This window comes from Rhineura floridana, chromosome 20, assembly GCF_030035675.1.
Source record: "Rhineura floridana isolate rRhiFlo1 chromosome 20, rRhiFlo1.hap2, whole genome shotgun sequence".
Classification (NCBI taxonomy): Eukaryota; Metazoa; Chordata; class Lepidosauria; order Squamata; family Rhineuridae; genus Rhineura; species Rhineura floridana.
This window is the reverse complement of record NC_084499.1, coordinates 12,084,232-12,108,452: the sequence shown is the minus strand read 5'-3', so window position 1 is coordinate 12,108,452 and position 24,221 is coordinate 12,084,232. Positions and strand designations below refer to the sequence as shown.

At 46.9% G+C, this 24,221-nt stretch overlaps 1 protein-coding gene across 6 annotated transcripts in view; it reads right to left on the bottom strand.

Moving 5' to 3' along the window:
- Window positions 1–23,838, bottom strand: part of WHRN (whirlin) — a 128,025-nt gene extending 104,187 nt beyond the window's left edge. For all 6 annotated transcript variants that reach the window (XM_061604251.1, XM_061604252.1, XM_061604254.1 and 3 more), the window contains exon 1: window positions 23,001–23,838. In XM_061604251.1, coding sequence (XP_061460235.1) covers window positions 23,001–23,822 — 822 coding nt within the window. In that variant the 5' untranslated portion in view covers window positions 23,823–23,838. The remainder of the gene's footprint in view (window positions 1–23,000) is intronic.
- Window positions 23,839–24,221: the final 383 nt, after the last annotated feature.

Here is a 24,221-nt window from a genome sequence, read left to right as displayed (position 1 = left end):
AGCGAAGATGGTAAAACGCATTCCGTGCCACCGAGGCCACTTGAGCCTCAAGCGACAAGGAAGGGTCAAAAAGGACCCCCAAGCTACGAACCTGTTCCTTCAAGGGGAGTGTAACCCCATCTAGAACAGGATGAACATCCACCATCTGGGCAGGTAAAGAGCTCACCAACAGTGTCTCAGTCTTGTCTGAATTAAGTTTCAGTTTATTAGCTCTCATCCAGTCCATTATCGTGGTTAGGCAACGGTTCAGCACATCAACAGCCTCACCTGAAGAAGGTGAAAAGGAGAAGTAGAGTTGCGTGTCATCAGCGTACTGATGGCAACGCACTCCAAAACTCCTGATGACCGCACCCAGAGGCTGCATGTAGATGTTAAAGAGCATGGGGGACAAGACCGACCCCTGAGGGACTCCACAATGGAGAGTCCAGGGTGTCGAGCAATGTTCCCCAAGCACTACCTTCTGGCGATGATCCGCTAAGTAGGAGCAGAGCCACTGCCAAGCAGTGCCCCCAACTCCCAACTCCGCGAGCCTCCCCAGAAGGATACCATGGTCGATGGTATCAAACGCCGCTGAGAGATCAAGGAGAATCAACAGGGTCACACTCCCCCTGTCCCTCTCCCGACAAAGGTCATCATACAGGGCGACCAAGGCTGTTTCAGTGCCAAAACCAGGCCTAAAACCGGATTATCCTTTGATCATGACTACTGGCTTGTCAAACAGCATGTTCCCAGCTCCTAGCTAAAACAGACTGCTGCCTATGGACCAGCCCTAGCAGGAACAGAGGAGTCAAGCCATTGGTCCAGCTAGCTAGCGGCAGTGCATCTCAGGGGTTTCAAGCAGGGCTGGTTACCCTGGAGATGCCACAGATTGAACCCGGACCTTGTCCACAAAGAGCAATTGTGATGCAACTGTAATTCCAACCAAACATTTTATAATGTGCATATCAACAAGACACGCACACAAAGAACCTTGAGACAAACAATGTGCGATCACGTCAGGATTTAGGGAGGGGGAGTGCAGCATTTTTTATGCGCAAATGACACTACTCTTGGCTCATGCCCAAATCTGACAGTTATTTTTTAAATGACTATATATGAGCTTTGTGTGTTTTTTTCTTCCAGAATTATGTCTTAGTATGTGATGGGTTTCTATTAAATGCTTCCCCATGCTTTGGGATCATAGTGGAATGAAAAGCGGGTTTAAAGGTGTTTTAAAGAAAGACAGTAACAGAGAGAGGAAAAAAAGAGACAGAGTTGCAAATGTTCTAAAAGTTGTGGCAGAACAACTAAGCACCAATTAAGGAATTAATTCTGAGTTAGAATTCGAAGAAACCTGAAAATCAGGAGGAACAAGTGGGACCTCCAACAAAATGTTGTGGCATGGAACATTCCTGTTCAGACTGCCAACCAGCCATGCCCTCTTCCAGGATACCCTATACCATTCCTCACCTTTATTTGAATCACTTGAAAGGGTGATTGCATTTATGATTTTTAAACACCTGGTATTCTAAAGAACCTAAGAGCCTGCTGGCTCAGGCCAATGGCCCATCTAGACCAGCATCTTGTTCTCACAGTGGCCAACCAGATGCCCAAATGGGGAGCCTGCAAGCAGGACGTGAGTGCAATAGCACTTGCCTCACTAGCTCAACCACTGAGCTCCAGAGAAGGACTCAGACTCTGCATAAGGCAGCTTTCTATCTTCTGTAGCTCAGTTGAAGAGCATCTGCCTTGCGTGAAGAAGGTCCCAGGTTCCATAACTAACATCTCCAGATAGGGCTGGGAGGGAATCCTGCCTGAAACTCTGGAAAGCTGCTGCCAGTCAGTGTAGACAATACTGAGCTAGGTGGACCAATGGTCTGATCCGGTATAAGGCAGCTTCACTTATGATTCCCAGAGGTTTCAACGCCCCTCTGCTGACAAGAGTGAGTCATTCAATGCTCACTGAGCATGCTCAATTCTCAGTGGGTTGTTTCAGCTGTCCCAGCTTTTAGGGTTTCCCCCCCCCAAAACCTGCCAAGCCTCCCAACAACACCCTTTTGTGTGTAACTTGTGCTGTTTTGGCTGCATAAGCACTCCCTGAACATCAGAAATAGAGGAAATCATGGAATGTAGGACAGAGTAAACCCTATGGGTAATTAAGGAATGGAAAGGAAGGGTGGCTGCTAATCCCTCTGTCTAGGAACAGGCAGATTTTTCCATTTCGGTTTCTCATCTTTCCAGTCTTAAACATAAGAAGAGTCTGGCTGCTGGATCATTTTATAAAACTCATCAAAACTATTAAAAACAGTCCATTATTACCATCCATTAAAAGCTTTGGCACTCAGGTCTTCAAGATAAAAGTTTTATAATACATCATAATTCTTGATATGGAAATGGACTGCCTTCAAGTCGATTTCGACTTATGGCGACCCTATGAATAGGGGTTTTATGGTAAGCGTAATGCAGTATAATATATTGTTTGGTTGGTGAACTGCATTGCAAAATTCAGAGCTGTGCAAATTTTGAAGGATGGCTGTGGTTCGGTTCTCAAATTATTTTGGAACATGGAAATTCTAGAGATTCAGCTTGAAATGTCAATCCCCCCCCCCATCCCTCTGTAGACTGTACAGAAGTACTTAACTGCTGAAATTCCTGCAAAAACATTCCAGGCGGTGTTCCAGTGAAGCAGATTCACAAGGACTTTTGGCTGGGCAAGGGAGCAACCCCTCCCGTTCCATACCATGTGTGTATGCCCCCCTAAATCTGTTCTGGAGGATTGGGGAAAACCCCAGAGCAGGTCTGGGTAAGGTGTGCAGTGAGAGGAAGTTCCATTGCACAAGCAGAAATCCTTGCACTACCAGATCTACTTTGCTGGATTCTGCCATCAGAGACAGAAATCTAGGGGTACTACTCTTCAAAAGACCCTTACTAGCCAGGAAACATTATTGCAAGGCAGCAGACCATTTGTTTTTCATGTGAACCACTTTGAGCACTGACATATTTGCAGAAAATGTGGTCTATAAATTGACTGCATACACATCCTCTGTCATTATCGCCCACTATTCAAGGCATCCTATTTTCTATAGGAAATAATTGAGTACAGATAGCTGACATTAAAAAAGGAGAAGAGCACCATTCAGAAACTACTGAAGGAGCATTTCATAAGCCTGGATGTTCCTCTCACTTCAACAAAAGAGGCACCACAGTAACATGGCTGCATGGAGAATTCACAAGTACGCTGAATACACAGAGTTTGGACTCAGTCGTGATTATGGGTCCCTTTCCCACTAACAGAGAGTAATTCCCTCTCTTTCAAAAAACACTGTTCTGGTTCTACTGATTTATCTCCAGCAGCTGCTGCTGGGAGTGGATCTGTCCGATTCTATCTGTATATAGTGTGCGCCCTGCGTAGAAGCAGGACTTGCCTGCCAACTCCTCTTGCATTTCATTGACTTTTTGCCCCAACTGTCAGTTCTTCTTTTCCCCCACTTGAATGTACAGCTTTGCCAGTTTCGAAGAAAAAAAAAGTGCATGTGATGGAATGAACACGGGCCTACAATAGCTTATGCTGCAAGAAGTGGGGTAGGTTTTTAGGTTAGGGCACCAAACCTTTTGAAGAAGGGCCATTGATTCATGGGAAACGTCAACTGGGGACCACACCTTGTGGCCTGATGGGGCATGGAGTCTGTAGTGCTTTCCCTGTTTGTGCCACCCTGTTCCAGTGCGGGCTGGCTGTGGGCAGAATGTCGATGGGGCACTGCCCCATCCCCCCCCCTCCATGGACCAGTCTCCAATGCTTGGTGGTGGCTGTCCATGGTTTCAGGCAGGAGTCTTTCCCAGGCCTGTTTGGAGACACCAGGGATTGAACGAGAGACATTCTGCATGCAAAGCAGCTGCTCTGCCACCGAGCTATAGCCCCCTTTGAGATTTGTGGGACGTCCCCGTAATCTTCAACACTGCAATGCCAAGCAGGCAGCTTCAGAGCTGCTGTTTGCTGAGTGCTTAGAACGTTTACATTCCTCCGGATAGGGCAGGGCTTAAAAACATCTTGCACTGCCTTTATTTATGGTTTTGTATTAGAGAAATACAATATTAAGAGAAGTAACTCTGTGGTAGAGCATCTGCCTTGCACGCAGAAGGTCCTAGGCTCCATCCCTGGCATCTCCAGATACGGCTGGGAGAGAACCGCATCTGGCACCCTGGAGAGCCGCTGCCAGCCAGTGCAGACAATGTTGAGCAATGTGGACCAATGGTCTGACTCTGTACATAAGAACATAAGAAGAGCCTGCTGGATCAGGCCAGTGGCCCATCTAGTCCAGCATCCTGTTCTCACAGTGGCCAACCAGGTGCCTGGGGGAAGCCCGCAAGCAGGACCCGAGTGCAAGAACACTCTCCCCTCCTGAGGCTTCCGGCAACTGGTTTTCAGAAGCATGCTGCCTCTGACTAGGGTGGCAGAGCACAGCCATCATGGCTAGTAGCCATTGATAGCCCTGTCCTCCATGAATTTGTCTAATCTTCTTTTAAAGCCATCCAAGCTGGTGGTCATTATAGGCAGATTTGTCGGCTCCTCCTCTTCAGATGTGTCAATGCTGGGCCATTTCTATTTTAGGACACAAGTGGTGTTTTCATATATGGGGGGGAGGGGAAATGGCCCCTGACAATCCCATACATTATGTGATTGATTCACCTCTCTGCTGCACCTCTTGATTTTGCCCATAGAATTTCTAGTCTTTCTGTGATATAGATAATCCCAGCCAATTGAAAATCATTTAAGCTCTATTTAGCCGTTACTCCTGTGAAGAATCAATACAAGTACTTGTTGGAAGTGGGGAAGGAACAACTCCTGTGTGGGTTCTTTTATTTGTATTCCAGAAGGAAGATATTAGTCCTCCAGCTGGCTAGGCTTGCCTACCTTGACCTGTGCTCTTCTCTACCTAACTTCCTTCCATTGTAAACTGATATGCTCAGGGAAGCTGGCCTGCCCCTCCTTCCTTTGTCTTCTTCTTTGACTGTCTGAGGGGAGAGGAGACATCTTTGTCTTTGCTCTCTCTCCTGGGCATTGCACTTCCAACTTAGTGAGTTAGAAATAGGATTGCCTTCCCTATCCACTATGTATTTCTATAAATAAAGTAGCTTTTCTTATTTTACTAAGACTTAAGTCTCACTGATATAAATGCAGGATTAAAGCCTGCTACTTAGATAAATACACACACTGGCACATGTAGCTGAGACCGCTGGGGATTTCTGCATACATATTTCCATAACAGTACTAAGGAGGTGTGGGGCCAGGCTTTTAGCCCCATGGTTGTATGTTTCCTTTCAGTTTCCCACATACATCTCTAACAGGGAGCTCACGATACTCATGTAGGCTCCCTGTATGATCTAGAGCCCAGTGTGGGGAGTCTATGCAAGACCATCAAGATTCTTGCTGCAGATGTTTTCCCTGAATGTGTGGGGAGTCAGAAGGTGCTGCATGGCAATGATGGTGTGGCTAAAGGTGTGGCCCTATAACCTGTTAGTACTTGTTAGCACTTCAACAAAGCTACAGAAAAAAGTTTTGCAATGCTGCATAGCCAATCAGATTTGACATCAGAGTGACATTACAGAGAGCAAACAAAGCCAACTGTGAGTGATGGCAATGTCTGTTGGGTCAGTATTACCCTCACTCCGAGTGAATACTGAGTGAAGTCTCTCCAAAAATTGCTGAAAGAGGGAGAGTAATTTTTAAAGCTGTCTTTTTTTGAAAAAGCCCCTCCTCTCAACACATGTGGACTAAGCCCTTGTCATAAATATTGGGTGTCATTTTTAATACATCTATCAACCATAAAACCAAGCCCAAAAAATCAAAACCTCAAATCCAAAACCTGGATCTTTAGTATTGATCCAGATATGCTTCTGTGCTTAATCCCTGCAGCGTAATCCTCAATAGGAGGTGAAATTCCATTCTCATTCACCATGGTGTAACTTCATAGATCGAACGGCCTTTATCGGCAGGTTTTAGAAAACAACTGCCAGATTGAATTTGCCCTACTTACACAAACACTGATGATGGCGCTGATGCCTATTCTCAGGAAGAGAATGGACAAAAAATGCAGGATTAGGCATTAGTAGTCTGCAGAAATGAAACTGATACATTAGAAGCAGGTAACAGCACTTATTAATTACCATCTGGAATCATATGTATCATTCCACGATTGCAGAATCCAAGCACCAAGTGTGATGTTCAGCACTGATTTTTTTAAATAACACATTTTGTCCTTTTTGTTGCAAATAACAGCCTGAAGATATATGGACAGTGCCTGCTGAAACATCAAATGCCCTGGGAAACCAACCAGGGGTGTAGTTGTCTGGGGTTGTAGACCCCTTACTTTTGGGGAACAGGGTCCCAGCAGGGTCCTTATGTATGAACCAATGAGAATGAAAGGGGAGCATCTTAGCCACTGAGAAGAGTCTTCTCACTTGGCTAACAACATGCTTCCTTGTCCTTCTGTGCTGATTGCAGCCAATCAGAGGGAAAGCAGACGAGTCCATCACTGAGAAGACTCTTCTCAGCAGCTAACAGACACTTCCTCCTTTCATGCTGATTGGCTTCTAGGGTAAGTGAGAATGTTTAGCCCTCAGAGAGAGATAATGTGGGGGTGGGGAAGCTTATGCATATAGCAGTTTTATTCTGGTTCTATAATTCTGTAATTGCAGAAGAGACATCCTTCGGGTGTGGTGTGACTATCATGCAGGCACATATCTCTTCTGAATTTGCTTTGCATTGACTAGACCTGCCTTCCAGTGTCCTGGCTCGCCATAACGACAGAAGCAAACTAATTTATGCAAATTAAGTCCATCAATGTATATTTGCATAATAAGGACTAATAAATTCCGCTTTTCTTGGAGCAGAGTTTTGGTGGTGACTTTTTATTTTTTAAAGGCACAGAGTATAAACATAAGCCTGGGAATATGAGACACCTCTTCACTACGAATGCCACGAACGCCGCAAAACCCGGCTTGGTTTATTCTTGCAGCTGTTTTGGCGAGGACAGAAATCTTATTATCTAAGGCTCTGCTTATGAAAAAGGAAGTAGAGTATCTATTTTTTTAAAAAAACTCATAGCAAAGCCAGAATTAACCTCCTGTCAATACAGATATTGTTTCTACAGGGATTAGTACTGAACTCAATTTGAGAAGGGGGTAATCACAAAAAAACCAACCTTCATGAAGGATAAAGTAATCAGTGGCTACAATGGCTATGTTCTACCTCCACTGTCAGAATCAGTATGCCAATTACTGGGAATCACAAGTCGGGAGAGTTGCTTTTCCACTCAGGTCGTACTTGGGGGCTTCTGGCATATCACTGTGAGAACAGGATGCTGGACTAGACGGGCTATTGGTGTCCTGGCCAACCTCTTTAGGATCAGACTCAGGCCTACTGGCATCTTTTTCTCTATTATCTTTAATGTGAAACTTAACATGTGATCAGGCTACCACTCACACAGGTCTCTACAAGGCATTATTAGGCATGGCTACTTAAGCAGAGGTGATGTCACAACAATCAGGCTTGCCTGCAGGGGCTCCTTGAGAAGGATCGGGGCAGGCACACTACTTGCACACAAACTGTCTCTGGGATTGGGACTGAGCAGGTAAATGGGCACTCTTACAAATAAGCTGGAGTGTCACCTCGGTCTGTTCATGCCTGCACAAGCAGTGGTGCACCCTTGGTGACAGAGGCGGAGACACCGTGGCCAGTTCATCTCGGGGTCTCCACCTCCGAGCGCTCCGGCCACTCAGCAGCTCCCACAGGAGGCAGATTGGGGGATGGATCAGGAGACTGCAAATAGATGATGAGTGAAAATGGAAACGGACTGCCTTCAAGTCGATTCCGACTCATGGCGACCCTATGAATATGGTTTTCATGGTAAGCGTTATTCAGGGGTGGTTTACCATTGCCTCCCTCTGAGGCTGAGAGGCAGTGACTGGCCCAAGGTCACCCAGTGAGCATCATGGCTGCGTGGGGATTCGAACCCTGTTCTCCCAGGCTGTAGTCCAACACTCTAACCACTAGGAGACTCCTATTCCTCTCCCACAGCTACTATTCCCAGAGATCCATGGGAAGAGGACTTGATAAGCCAGTCGATCACTGCACTCTGCAGGTGAGGTCTTTCTGCAGATACCATCTTATCAAGAGGTCCATTCCACACAACATAGGAAGCGGACCTTTAGTGTGGTGGCACCGACACTCTGGAATTCCCTCCCCTTAAATATTAGACAGGCGCCATCTCTGTTACCTTTTTGGCGCCTGCTGAAAACCTTCCTCTTTCAACAAGCCTTTTAAGTAGAGATGTTATCCCAGTCTGCGTCTGTGCTGGGAATTGCTGTTTAAGATGTTTTTAAAGCATTTTTTTAAAAGATGTTTTGTTTTAATATATTCTAAAATCTGTTTTTAAGATGTTTTAGAGTGTTTTTAGTGTTTTCAGAGGGGGTTTCCCATTGCCTCCCCCTGAGGCTGAGAGGCAGTGACTGGCCCAAGGTCACCACGTGAGCTTCATGGCTGTGTGGGGATTCGAACCCTGGTCTCCCAGGTCGCAGTCCAACACTCTAACCATAAACACAATCAACCTTGCAGGCGATTCAAGGAAACATGGAACAGCAACAATCACCGTTATCTTTGTCAGCTGTCCTGATCGATTTGCTGGAAAGCAAGTGGGGAGAGAGCTGTGGCACTCAGGTCCTCCTTCTGGGCTTCCCATTGAGGCATCTGGTTGGCCGCACTGAGGACAGGATGCTGAAGCAGATGGGCCACTGGCTCTTCTTACGTTCTTAAGAACAACCCTGGCAAAGCTGACTTAAGGCCCATCCAGTCCATCATCTTGTTTTCTCACTGTGGCCAACCAGAGCTCCCCACCCATAAGAAAGTAAGAGGAGCCTTGCTGGATCAGGCCAGTGGTCCATTTAGTCCAGCATCCTGTTCTCACAGTGGCCAACTAGGTGCCCTAATGGGGAGCCCGCAACCAGGACCTGAGTGCAATAGCACTCTTCCCTCCTGTGGTTTCCAGCAACTGGAACTGGGAGGCATATTGCCTCTGAAAGTGGAAGTAGCATACAGTCATCAAGCCTAGTATCCACGGACAGCCTTATTCTCTTTTTAACAGCCACCAGCCTAGATGGTTTTATTACGTCTGGTGGGAGCAAATTCCATTATTCAACTATGTACTGTGTGAAAAAGTACTTTCCTGTTATCTGTTATTATTATTATGTTTATTGAAGCATCCAGGCTGGTTAGGTTGCAGGTCATTGGCACTATTGGTGTGTGCCATCACTGCAGAACACAAACTGCCTGAAGAACATCAGAAGAGCCTGCTGGATCAGGCCAGTGGCCCATCTAGTCCAGCATCCTGTTCTCACAGTGGCCAACCAGATGCCCGTGGGAAGCCTGCAAGCAGGACCTGAGCACAAGAGCATGCTCCCCTCCTGCGGTTTCCAGCAAGTGGTTGTCAGAAGCATACTGCATTCGGCTATGGAGGCAGAGCATAGCTATCATGGCTAATAGAAACTTGGATTTCTGCACTGAGTAGCCTTATAGGCTCCTTCCAAGTCTACTGTGCTATGATTCTATGCATTCAAGTTGGTTGCCATCACTGCCTCCTGTGAGAGCAAATTCCATTTAACTATGCACTGTGTGAAATACTTCCTTTTGTCCTGAATTTTCCAACATTCAGCTTCACTGGATGTCCATGAGTTCTAGTGTTATGAGAGGGAAAAACTTTTCTCTGTGAGTCTGCTTTCTCCATACCACACATAATTTTACACTTTTATCAAGGCACCTCTTACTTGCAGACTTGAGTGCAACAGCACTTTTCCCTCCTGCACTTTCTGGCAATTGGTATTTGGAGACATACTGTCACTGATCTTAGAGATGGCATACAGGTATCATCATGATGACTTGTAGCCACCGAGAGCCTTATTTCTCCACACAGTTGCCCAACCCCTTTTTAAAGTTGTCTAAGCAAGCAGCCATTCCCACATCGTGCAGTTAGGGACGGGGAAGAAATTAGGTTCTGTTCACATTTAAAGCCAAATTGATTAAATCCACACTTTCCAAAACAATATGAGTACCGAAACACAGCCATCCTTTGAAATTTGCACTTATCCGTATTTTGCGATGCAGTCCTCCAACCAAGCAATATTTACATCACGCATGTATTAGGGGAAAAGGTGCCAAAATGAATACATTGGTGAAAACAACATAAAATGCATTAGGATAAATTGCTTGCAAAAACATGTACATTGGTCAATATAAAAATTATTAGGAGGAATTTGCACTAAAAATCTGAAGAATTTTCATGAGGATTTTTTTAAAAAAATCAAAAATTACTAAAGAAATGTGGAGAATCAATTTAAAGATTAGAAAAACCAGAAACTGAGAGAACTGAAATTGACAGAACCTTCCATCCCTACTTGTGGCACCTTGCAAAGAAGCGCTACCTTTTGTCAGTCCTAACATTTCCTGCTTCTCATTTTCATTGGATGACCCTGAGTTCTGTTATGATGGGAGTGAGATAAAAAGATCTTTCTCCCTCTCCTTTCTTCACCACACCATGCACCATAGTGATAGGAAAGATCTCTCTGTGCCAGAGACCCTGGAAAGGAGCTGCGAGTCAGAGACAACAATGCATAGATAGATAAAGAGCCTGATTTGGTACAAGGCAGCTTTCTATGATCCTGCCTTCAGTAGGCTGTTGCAAGTTGAGCGATGAGCTATGCATCTCAACGAACTGAAGAGACACATTCTGCCCAAACTCTGGTTTTTATTTTATTTTATTTTTTAAAAAAGATCAACCACCATCAGCTACCCCACTGCAATTCTTTCCCAAGCAGCTGCAAAGGAGGCACACCAGTGCAATCATTTCCCTCAGCTTTCAAGTCTTGAAAAAGGAGGCATTTCGGTGTTCTACAGAAAATCACATTCAATCAAAAGACGGGGCAAGTTTCTCTCAGTACTATCATGCAAATCACCTTTAATTCAACCAGCTGGAGATTTTCCAAAAAGGCATGCTTTCAGACTTCTTGTACATGCCATGAAACGGTCAGAGGATTTCTGGCAGGGGAGCCAGAGATATCTAAGATCTCTATACTGCCACTGATTTGTAAACGATCCCAGAACCTGCTAATTCCCAGGTCTGTAGAGCTGAAGGGCAGCACACTCTGGCCTCTGCCAGCATCCAGGAGAAGAAGGGCCACTGGGAGGTTGTTGCATCCCCTGACTCCCCGGAAGAACCCCATAGCGATGAGTAGCGATAGGGGGGACATTAAATTCAGTTCACATTTAAAGCCAAATCTATCAAATTTGCACTTTCTGAAGAATACGAGCCCCGAAATACAGCCATCCTTCAAAATCCACTTACCCGAATTTTCCAGTACAGTTGTCCAGCCAAATAATATTTACAAAAATGCATATATTAGGGGAACGTGTGCACAAAAATTCATATATTCATGAAAAGATACAAAAATGCATTATATTAGGAGAAATGCTTGCATAACTGTGTATTTTAGTCAAAACTGCATACAGAAATATGTTCAGTAGGAGAAATTTGCTCTATAAGGCTGAAGAATTTTCATGAGGATTTTTTAAAAAGAAATATTGCACATTGCTGTGGAAATGTAGAGAACTGAATCTGAGATTGGAAAAATGAGAAATGGAGAGAACTGAAATGGAAGGATCCCTCCATCCCAAGCAATGGCCAACCACCTTGGCCCCATCCATTGGCTAAGGAAGAACAGCTGCAGGGAGCTCTGCATGAAAGAACGCTTAGCTGCAAATGCCAGCTGATCTAGGACCACAGAGCTGAAAAGAAACACACTCTGGCTGCCGCAACTGGCTGGGAGATCCAAGGGCCACTGGGAGGACGCATCCCCTGGCTCCTGAGAAGAGCACCATGGCAACATCAAATTATGGAACGATCTTTCTGACGAGGTGCGCCTGGCGCCAACACTGTTATCTTTTCAGCGCCAGGTCAAGACTTTCCTCTTCTCCCAGGCATTTTAGCATGTGTTTTTCAATTTTTTTTAATTGTGTTTTTCAATTTTTGCGTGTGTTTTAAAATTTGTATATTTGTTTTTAATTGCTGTAAACCACCCAGAGAGCTTTGGCTATGGGGCAGTATATAAATGTAATAAAATAAATAAATAAACCTCAGCCTGGCCCCATCCATTGGACAAGAAAGGCGCAGCGGCAAAGAGCTCGTTCCCCTTCTCCTTGCCTGAAAGAACACTTCCCTCCAAATGCCAGTTGCCAGTGGAGGTTGGCCCTGTAGGACAAGTGGGGCGCTGTCCCACTATCCGCAGGCTGCCCTCAGCCAGCCATCACTTGCCTCTATTCTTACTTACATCCAGTCCAGGGGCCAACACTGCCTGTGTCAGCTTCTGCCTCCTTAGACTCAGCTGTTGTAGAACTCAGCAGGGAGTGGGTGGATGGGAACAAAACTAGAATGAGTTGGCTCTGCCTGCACTTTGGGATCCCTGCCTTCTGCCCTACCAGCCCCGATGGGCCCCACCCTCCACTGCCAGTTGATCTAGGGCTGGAGAGCTGGAAGGAACTACACTCCGGCTTCATCTGTTTGCATGAAATCAAGGGCTGGTGAGAGGGAGGGAGGGAGGAAGAGACAGAGAGTGAGAGAGAATTGAGGGGCATACTATTACACCCCATTATAAGCCACTTTGAGAAGGTGGCAGTATAAATCTGTAAAATAAATAAATAAGGTGATCAAGGGTCAGAGAATCACAATAACAGTTTTTTTTCTTTTAACCTAAATATGTTTAATGATTTTGCAAGAATATTGAGCACGGGCATATGCTTTGCAATGTTCTTATCAGACTCTCCAAGTATTTTACATGAATGCTAATCAGTGAAGCATAACACCACACGTGGAGAGACAGCAAATAAAATCATCATCATTTTAGCATCAAGTAAACTCAGGTGCAGAGATGTTTAAGCGAATTACTCCAAAGATTACCAGTATCCTTCAATTGCACCTCATAGTGTACCATTTTTCTTTCCAGATTCTTGGCATGAAGGATGCCGTTACTGCTGAGCTGCACACCAATGCTGGGTTCTCAGGCATGCATTTTATCATGGGCCTGTGGCCTGGGCCAGAATCTGTGCTCTCAAGGACTGGCTGGTGGCTCAGTCTGGACTCTACCAAGGGCTCATCCATTGGCACTCACACTAGAATCAACCCAAAGGACCCCTCAAGAGGATCCTCTGGAGGTTCCCCCTGGACTCTCAGGAACTTCAGTGCTGGTGCTAACAGACTCTACCTACTTCCAAGTCTTTAGTCAAGAGGGGGTCTAGTGCATCCTCTCAGGGGTTGGTGTCTGATTCTGGAGCAAGGATGGGCCTGGCACCTGTGTCGTTTGCACATTTAAACAGACAAGGGGACAAGTAGACTGTTTTGCAAAATCTGAAACTGCTTAAGAAATGAGTGGATAGGGAGGGAAATACACATGCAAATGTAAAAATGCAAACAGCCCTTTGTGTTTGAAAACCCCTGTATCCTACACACACTCATTTGGACACCAGGATTGTCAATGAACCCTGTCCAATGGCAAACTGTTCGGTTTCCTCCATCGTGTGTGAAAAGGACCTAGCCGTTGCCAGGCACTTCCTTATGCTTCACTGATGTACCTGATCATCTGAGTAGAAGGCAGAAGTAGCAGCAGAGACCAGGTTGTCACGGCCATCCCTCAAACTGCCCTCACCAAGCTTCCCAAGCTGCCGCTTACATGTGGCTCTGTTTTCTATCTATTTCATCTGAGCTGAAGATGCCACCACCCAACTGCATTGCAGGCAAGAAACAGTGGATGGAATGGAGGCCAAAACACCTCCCAAAAACTCATAGGAAGCTACCCTATACCAGGTCAGAGCAATGGTCCAGGTAGCTCGGTGATGCCCACACCAACTGTGGGGAACAGGTGGCCTTCCAGATGCTGTTGAATGACAACTCCCATCATCCCTGGCCATCGGTCATGCTTGCTGGGGCTGATGGGAGCCAGCAACTTCTGGAAGGCCAAAGGTTCCCCATCCCTGGCTGCCATGACTGGGAGTGGCTCTCCAAGGTTTTAAGGCAGAGAGTCTCTCCCAACCCTACCCAGAGATGCTGAGGACTAAGCCTTCTCCGTGCAAAGCGGATGCTATACTACTGAGCTGCGGCCCTTCCCAAAAAGTCTGTGTGTTGAACTTGGCCTGCAGGCCTGACCAGAAGCACTTTGGTTCTGCAGAGTGCCCAGAAGATGTACAAATATATATTGCAAGTCACGGGCCCAACCCAGTAGGAACGTCTCCAGAGCAAACTGTCACACCCACCCCTTACTCACTCTTCCTCTCTCATACACACACACCCTAAGCTCAGACGAGTTGTCACGAAACCACTGTTCATTTCAGTGGGAGCTTGCACATAACTCCAGACAGCTGGTATTCCATTCTAGAATACTTTGAAACTTGCCTCTGTCCAGCTCTGGGGCAATACAGAAAGTACTCTTCTGTGGTTGCTGGCCCTACTCCGAGTAGATCCACTGAACTCAATAGTCTGACTTAGGTTCATTCATTTCAGTGGGTTTGCTCTTAGTAGGACTTGGTTGAATACAACCCTTTGTCTGGATTATAGAAAGAACATATCCTCTGCTGCATTGAAGGAATACTCCTCCATCATCTCCCCAACTGAAACAACGTGTGCTCTAGGATAATTCAATTTTTCAATAAATGAAAAAGCTTTATACAACTGAATCATTGCAAATGTTTCCTGAACGGTTCGCTTTTTATATGTACACAACACAGTTACATGAGTATTGTGGGACCTGAGATAAAAGGTTGCAGTGTGAGTTGCTCACTGTTCCAATCAGCAAGCCATGCCCTCTTCCAGGATACACCATTTCATTTTGCTTCTGAAGTGATTTTCAATCCCTTCTACTCCACCCCCCCCCCAATAAACCCACAGGCAACTGCACATTCTATTATCCTTGGGAACACTAGTTCTCATTCAGCTGTTTTGGAGTCTCCCCTTAAGGTCGTCCTTCCTCCAAAGATTATTTGAACTTCTGCAAACCTGGGAGTTCCTTGAAACTGCTGACGCCCCCCTCTTGCCCGTGGGCAGTGCCATTTTGGTTACATAGGCATGAGCATCAGAAACAGAGGGAATAATTATTCTTGTGAAGTGTGGAGCACATAAAGGGAAGGATTAACAGGAGAATTTGTTTGCAGCCTTTGATTATAAATACACACCTATTACGAGATTAGTAACAGGGCAATTTTCTAGGATTTTTGGGGTGTAGAAAATCTTCGAGTGGCATAAAGGAGTGAGGCTGGATGGGAGAAGGGGGAGGGGGAAGGAGATTAATCACCCCAAACACTTTCCTGACAATTGGCACAATTTATTATCCTCCCATTCCAATTGGCATCACCAGATGATGGGGATGTGCCAGAAGCAAAATACTGTTATTACTAGACAGCCCCTAGATGAATCTCTTGCATTCAGTAGATGCGCGAGAGTGGGGCGCACCACACTTGAAGACTGTTTGGGACCTTCAGTTGCTGCAAAATGTGGCAGCCTACCTCCTACTAGGGACCGAGAGCGGCAGAAACATATCATAGCATCAGCATTTCAACAGCAACCTGGAACTGTATCTGCAAGACGTTGGCTTACTTCTCCCTGAGTTAGTCAACCTGCATCTGGGCTGTACCACTTCAGACTGCATGTGGGGTGGTGATGGAATCTGCAGGTGATAGAATCCTCCTTCATACAAATATAGGAGATAGAAAACTCTTGGGGATACGACTAGGTTAGAACCATCCCCCTTGACATGCAGGACTTCTATGTGCAGGGACATTTTTACTTTTATTTTATATGCAGGAGCGTTACACTACATGAGCTTCCACCCCCAGTTTGAAATGGCACGGGCAGGATGCCTCCCTTCATGAAAACCAAGTGTCCATGCTGGTTCTCTTCTGGACACAACTCAAGGTTCACCCCCACCCTTAAAAAAATCTATAAAAGAGAGCAGAAACACCTCCCTCCCGGAGGGGGAAATGTCTTTCACTTCTCCCAGGGGCTGCATGGGTGTCAGTCCCCCCAGACACTTCTTGGTTTGTGCATTGGGGGGGTCCCAGGGCTGCAGGGGGGAGGATGCATAGGGGGGGGCTGTGCAGCTGATCCATTTGGGATCCACCACAACACCCAAATTGGGGAATGGAGATGTGCCCTCTCTCAGTCTTCCTCTCTGCAAAGCCAGGCCCCCTTGATATATTTTTTTTTGGGGGGGTGGATATAAAGTACATCTGTAATGCTGAGTTGGTCTTAGTGGAAGTGAATCCTCAATTTTAATTGGCTTTCAAATATGTGTTTTTAAATTGTAGTGGTTAAGGTGTTGGACTATGACCTGGGAGACCAGGGTTCGAATCCCCACATAGCCATGAAGCTCACTGGGTGACCTTGGGCCAGTCACTGCCTCTCAGCCTCATGAAAACCCTATTCACAAGGTCGCCATAAGTCAGAATCGACTTGAAGCGAGTACATTTACCTTTGTTTTATGTTTTAATTGTTGTAAACCGCCCAGAGAGCTTCGGCTATGGGGCGGTATACAAATGTAATAAAATAAATACAAGCCCAAGGCCACAACACTAGCATACATAATAATAATATAATAATAAATTTTATTTGTTAGTCGCCTATCTGTTCGAATCAACGGACACTCTAGGCGACTTACAACAACAGAATAAAATACAATATACAATTAAAAGACACAAAGGTAGTCTAAAACATCAATTAATAGATTATTAATACTCATCCACCCCGAGGATTCTGTAGGCCTGCCTGAATAGCCAGGTCTTTAAGGCTCGGCGAAAGCCCATCAGGGAGGAGGCATGTCGGAGATCGAAGGGAAGAGAGTTCCAGAGAGTGGGGGCCACAACCGAAAATGCCCTCTCTCTGGTCTGCACCAGCCTAGCTGTTTTGACTGGTGGGACCGAGAGAAGGTCCTGTGTGGCTGATCTTGTCAGGCGGCATAATTGGTGATGCTGGAGGCGTTCCTTCAGATAAACTGGGCCGAAACCGTATAGGGTTTTAAAGGTCAAGACCAACACCTTGAATTGGGCCCGGTACACAACTGGTAACCAGTGCAGATCTCTTAGCACCGGGGTAATATGATCCCGGCGGCGACAGTGTGTGATCAAACGTGCCGCCGCATCCTGTACCAGCTGCAATTTCCGGACCGTTTTCAAGGGTAACCCCACATAGAACGCATTACAGTAGTCTAAGCGAGAGGAAACCAGGGCATGTATCACTCGTGGGAGCTGATGTACAGGAAGGTAGGGTCGCAGCCTCCGTATCAGATGCAATTGATACCAAGCTGCCCGGCTCACTGCCGAAACCTGAGCCTTAACACACTACACTGGGAGTAACCTTCACTGACCTCCATGAGGATTACTTCTAAATCAGGTGTGGGGAAACTTTGGCCCTCTGGACGTTGCTGAAATACAACTCCCATTCATCCCTGCACATTGGCCTGGCTTGCTCGGGCTGATCCGATGTTGCTGAACTTCAACTGCCGAGGGCCAAAGGTTCCCCACTCCTACTCCAACACTATTTGCATAGTGTTGCAAATAGCTCAGCCCCAACATATTTTGGAGGCTGCCTCCCCCTTCCGCAATGTTTCCCTATATTTAAAATGGGGTTGGGGAACCTCCTGATGTCACTAGTCTATAACACCTATCATTCCTGCCCACTGGCCATGCTGGCTGAGGCTGATGGGAACTTGGGTCCAACAACATCGGAAGGGGCATGGGTTTCCTATCTCTGATTTAGACTGAACAGGAGAGCCCTGCTGGATCCAAACACAGGCCCTTGTCGGCCCTTTGCAGCCCAAGGGCCACATTCCCTTCCAGGTAACTTTCCAAGGGCCACATGCCAGTGGTGGATGGGGCCAGAGGCAAAAGTGTACAGAGCAACACATAGAATCATAGACTAGTAGAGTTGGAAGGGGCCTATAAGGCCATCAAGTCCAACCCCCTGATCAATGCAGGAATCCAAATCAAAGCATCCCCAACATGTGGTTGTCTAGCTGCCTCTTGAAAGCCACCGGTGTCGGAGAGCCCACTACCTTTTTAGGTAATTGGTTCCATTGTTGTATGGCTCTAACAGTTAGGAGGTTTTTCCTGATGTCCAGTCGAAATCTGGCTTCCTGCAACTTGAGCCCATTATTCCGTGTCCTGCACTCTGGGACGATCGAGAAGAGTTCCTGGCCCTCCTCTGTGTGGCAACCTTTAATGTACTTGAAGAGTGCTATCATATCTCCCCTCACTCTTCATATAGAATTTACCTTTGTACAAGAGGCTAATTTCTACACATGCGCTCACATACACCTCCCTAGCTTCCATCCACACCAGCAAGAGGCATTAGCGGCATTCAAGGCTATTTTCAAGCCAGGCAAAAAAACCCTCAGGTTGTGAAGCAAAGCCAATGAAAGTTGTGGCATAGGAAGAATCCCGAGGGCCAGGCAGAGAGGTGTGGAGGGCTGCACTTGGCCCTTGTGCCTGAAGTTCCCTGCCCCTGATCTTGTGCATTATATGGTATCCAGAAGCAACTACAAGAAGACTCTAAGAAGCCAAGAAGCAGGGCATAGAAGCACCAGCCCATCTTGCTGTTGGTCCTTCAACATCTGATATTTAGAGATATGCTTTCCCTGAACATGGAGGTTCTACTATGCCTAAATATCAAGGCTAATTAAAAAATACAGCCTCAGGAAATGGTCTGAAGGCATTTGACAGGAACACAGGAAGCTGCTTTATACCGAGTCAAACTATTGGTCAGCCTAGCTCAGTATTGTCTACACTGACCGGCAGTGGTTCTCTAGGGACTCAGACGGGGAGTCCCCCCTAGCCCTTCTTGGAGATGTTGGGGAATTGAACCTGGGAGCGTCTGCTTGCAAAGCAAATGCTCTACCCCTGAGCTACGGCCCTTCTCGACATTCAGCAATGTGATGCAGCAATGTGATGCCGCAACGCGGCTGCATTGCTGAAAGCGAAGCATATTTGGAGCTGGCCAGTGCTTGGGACTCTCACGCGTATTCCACCCTGAGTTCCATGAAGTAAAAACAAAAGGAGCCAAATGTGTTATATAAGCCAGGGGTTCCTAACCTGTGGCCCACAAGCTTCATTCAGGGGGTCTGCGATGTGCCTGTGGATTTATGGCTAAAGACAGGAGACGGCACATCCCTTACATCAAATATCCACGTCGATTTTTAACTGTATTTCTATTGCTTCTTCTGTTTCTTGTATTTTATCCTTAGAACTTGAATTCCAGGGAACACAATAATACGTCTAAGAAATACTGTAAAAGGAGCAATCAAAACACAGTTAAAAACCGCGCAGCATCTAGCGCAGCCCATTGCAGTTGTTACAAGAGGCAGAAAAACCACTATGTGGCCCTCCAAGACTATCGGCAATTTTCAAGTGGTCCACGGGGGGGGGGGTGGATTTGGGAACTACTTATCTAAACAAACAAACACAGCCAAACAAAGCCCTTCCAGATCATACGAAAGGTCCATTGGTAGTGCACATCCTGTAGCCAGCCAGATGCCTCAAAGGCCACAAGCAGGGCTTGAAGGCGATAGCCCTGCCGTGCTGTGGCTCCACAACAAATGGTATTGAGTGATGAGAGCCAGTGTGGTATAGTGGTTAAGGTGTTGGACTATGACCTGGGAGACCGGAGTTCGAATCCCCACACAGCCATGAGGCTCACTGGGTGACCTTGGGCCAGTCACTGCCTCTCAGCCTCATGAAAACCCTATTCATAGGGCCACCATAAGTTGGAATCGACTTGAAAGCAGTACACATTGAGCGATGTACTGCCTCTACATACAGGGGTTTCATCTCAGCCTTCATGATTTATAGGCTGGCTTTGGAGAGATCTGGATAAGCTAGTACAGCGTGATTGTGTGCGAGAGAGAGAGAAAGAGAGATGGTGCTACTTCTGATGATGATGATACAATCTGAAGAGCTAGTATACTTGAGCAGCCAAGAGAGTGAGCTCTAAACCAAAAAGTTACAGATTCAATCAGCAGCTGCCATAAACCCACTAAGTGTCCGCTATTTTCTGGGCTTCCCCCCACCCCCAAACACAAACTGAACTACTTTCCAACATGCATGAAGCCCTTTGACCACCTGAAATGCATTATGAGAGGGATGGGGAAACATTTGAGCAGAGGGCCACATTCCTAGATAACTATGGACACTTCTAAATATATATTTGGTGCCAGTATTGTGCTAAATGATGCATTAAAAAAACCAAACCCTTAAATTTATGGCCAAACTAAACATGTTAATTGTGTGAACACAATTAACATGAACTTTTTTTTGTTAATAGCTGCTGCAGGATAATCTGAGCAGCCCAAGGGTGTATGGGAAGGGGCAATTTAACTCTCTCTCCCTCCTTGCCACAATCCTATTAAAAAAACCCAACTCATCGGAGCTGATATTTGAATTTCAAGGGAAGCATCACTTGAAACTGAAATTCATTCGTGCATTTATTTAAAAAGGCATACCCTGCTTGGCAGAAACTTCCTCCACAAAGCAGCTTACACCTCTAATAAAAAAAATCTGACAATTTTTTTAAAACAACGACAACACAAAATACAGTACATAAAAAGTGAAGCACAAAAGTAGAATCTTAAAAAGAAAGAAAAAGAGTAAAGACCATAAAGTGGTATCAAACCCAGTAAGAATTCAAAACTGCAGAAATGCAGCTCATTTTCTTTGTGGAATCCACCTCTTTTGCTGAATTTATGTTGTTCCATATGGAAAGGCTTTACAAATACATATAAATGAAATGAAAATAAAATGAATGAATACACACACAATTGTAATAGTTTTATCTGTTCTTATGTCTGTATATTAGACTGCTATAACTCAGCCTGGGACCTGATAGTGAAAGGCAGGTAAAAATTCTAAATAATACAGAGTAGCAGAATTTGGGAAGACTTGGGGAAAAAGGAAAGTTTTCAGCAAATGTTGAATGCATAGTAATGTTGGAGTTTGCTTCATTTCTGAGGGAAGAGAATTCCAGAGAACTGGTGCCACAAGCTAAAAGCACACACTGGAGACACAGCATGCTTTACCGCAGGGGTGCAGTGGCACCATCAACAGATCTAAATGGCTGGGCTGGGATGCAGGGAAGAGGCTGCTTCTCAAGACATCCTGGTCTAGAACTGTCAAGGGATTTATACACCAGTAGTAAAACCTTGGATTTAGTTCATTAGGAAAGAAAACCCAAACAACTTCAGAGAGGGGATTGTAGATAGGACCACGGTAAAGGGTTAAAATCCCCTTCCCCTTCCCCGCCCCAGAGTCCAGAGCCTGTTCAATCTTTCCCCTGCTGCTATTTACACTGCCAAGCACACACATCCCCTACATATTCATTGTATTCATGTAATTCTAACTTCATGTCTTGGTTTGCTCCTTCCTTATGGGCTCTTTTATTCTGTTCCCTTCCGGTCTCTGCGACGGGTCCTCTTCACAATGCCCAATCCCATGTTGTCGCCCTTTGGAGAGGCAGAAGTGTTCCGAGGGGCTGCTTTAAGGAACCCCCATTCTCCTTTGGATACTTGCCAAAAGACTTCAACCTGAGTATCATTGGCTAGCAGTGTGAAACCCTGTTTGCCACAATATCCCAGATTGTTTTATAGAGGTCCACATAGAAAAGGCTAATTGGCAAGCCTGGACTTTTGTCCACTTCAGAAATTAGTGGGGTGAAATTGACTAGATCCCATCTTACTGGTGGTCAGGGTTTGTGCAATAATTTTTTTTTAGTTGTGCCAGGTGATCCTCATTCGATCTGAGTGTTGTTTTTTTAACAGCTCTTCAAGGGTCTCCTTTAAGTTGTACTGACCAATTTATTTGGGAAGAGCGTCCCCACCCCAACTTATGTTTATTTATTTATATCTCACCTTTCCACCAAGGTGAGCAGGTGACCAATGTGAAGGTTATCCCCATTCTATCAACTGAGGAATTAACATCTTCCCATTTGATGGCAATAACTCAGCAGAGGTTCACTGCACTGAGAACATGCTGGAGGCCCAAACTCCTGTCCATGTTTCCATGGACAGCGATGTCAGTCTGGAGCAGCCTTTCCCAACCAGTGTGCCTCCAGATGTTGTTGGACCACAACTCCCATCTTCCTGACCATTGGCAATGCTGGCTGAGGCTGATGGGAGTTGTGGTCCAACAACATCTGGAGGCACACTGGTTGAGAAAGTCTGGTCTTGAGGGTCCAGGACCTGGTACCTTCCAGATGTTTTGGACTACAACTCCCATTAGCATTGGCTGATGGGAGCTGTGGTCCAAAACATCCTAAGCACATCAGGTTGGCGAAGGCTATGCTATGTCAACTTCCCTGGCCATGCTGTCTGGGTCTGATGGGAGTTGTAGTTCAGCAACCTCTGGAGGGCACCAGGATGGGGGGGAAAGCTAGCATGTGCCTTGACCACTAAACAACCCTGCCTCTTCCACCATGCTAGACATGTCAAATGAAATACTAGAACTACTGGAAGCGATTTCAGTGGCAAGGAGCCAAGGCAGTCAACTACAGCCCTTTGCCAGCCTGTCAGTAGCGTAGTGGCAAATTCAGAAACACTGGGTCCCTCCATGACAGTCACATCATGCCCCCTCACAGACACATCTCCTTTTCCATTTCCTCTTGTCTCTTGCTCTCCCTATCATGTGAGTTCACACCCCACTGCAACAGACATCCCTAAGAGCTTGAAAAGAAAGGCTGTGTGTTAGCTACTGAGAAGACTCTTCTCAGTAGCTGACTAACCTCATTTCACTCAGATTGGCTCCAATCAGGAAAGGACAAGGACTCTTCTCATTGGCTAACATGCCCTCCCCTTTCGTGATGATTAGCTCCTACACAGGGCCCTGGCTGGGATCCTGCTCCCAAAAAAGCCTTGCGACTCCGGATAATGACACCCCTACCGTCCCATCTTACCTTCACAGCTTCAGAATGGGTCACCTTGTCCAAGGGCTTGTCATTGACTTTCAGGATCTGGTCTCCCACCCGGAGGCCTTCCTTCTCCGCCAGGGAGCCTGGTTCCACCAGGGAGACATAGATCCCAACGCCGTGCTCGGAGCCCCCTCGGATACTGAATCCTAAGCCCTCCTGCGCCTTGTGCCTCTTGAGGGTGACTTGCCTGACCTCCCCGCGAAGTTCCTCTAAGCCAGAGGGCCCCGGCGGAGCTGTCCCGTCGAGCGTGGTGCTGAAATCCTGCAGGGACTTCCGCGAGACGACAGGGGGAGGCCAGATGGGAGACGCGGAGCAGGCGGACGAGGCTGGCGCCGCGGGCAAGACGCGCGGGGAGCCGGCGGAGTCGAGGCCCGTGTTGCCGGCGGGCAAGAAGTCCGCCTTTAAATAGAGCCCCTCGGAGGTGTACTGGTCGAAGAGGAGCTGATCCGAGCGGGGGATGACTAGCCGCAACATGGGCAGGAGCTGCCTCTTCTCGGGGCCGTCGAGGAGGACTTTGAGGGTCTGCACCAAATCGAACACATTCCTCCGGCAGTGATAGACGTTCAAGCAATGGATGAACTGCTCCCGCTCCGCCTCGCTCAGGAGCAGGTTCAGCGCCCCGTGGAGCTTCCGCACGTTGGCCGACAGCAGGCGGATCCCAGCTCCAGACGCCCCCGCCGCGGCGGGCCCCGGTTGCCCCCCAAGCCCCGGGGCCCTCGCAGCCGCTCCGCCGAAGGTGTTGGACCGGGAGGAAGAGGCCGCGGAAGAGCACGACCCTAGGGACATGCGGTCCAAATCCGCGCTCATCGCCCCCCACCTCTCCTCAAAGGGGGCGAACTTTGGGGCAGCCTCTGGAAGGCGCTCGCGGGTGCGCGGGGAGAAATAGTCAGGACATCGGAGGGCAAACTTGTGGGGGGAGCTGCCAGAGCTTAGACGGGGAGAGGCTCCGCTGTCCTCCCCCTCGTTGGCCTGAGGGGCGAGCCGGGGGGGGGGCAGGGCAGCAACGGAGAAAGGAGGTGCTGGGGGTGCAGTAAAAGAGAAATCGCTTCTTTTCTCCTTTTCCAAGCCGTCGAGGGAGAACTTCTGCGGTGTCTCGGAATTCTGTCGCCGGGAGAGTCCCCCCCTCCCTTCTTCTTACGCAGAGCAGGCGCGAGCCGGGCTTGGCTGCGGCCGCTTCAGCGGGGCAGGCAAAGTCGGTCCTCTTTC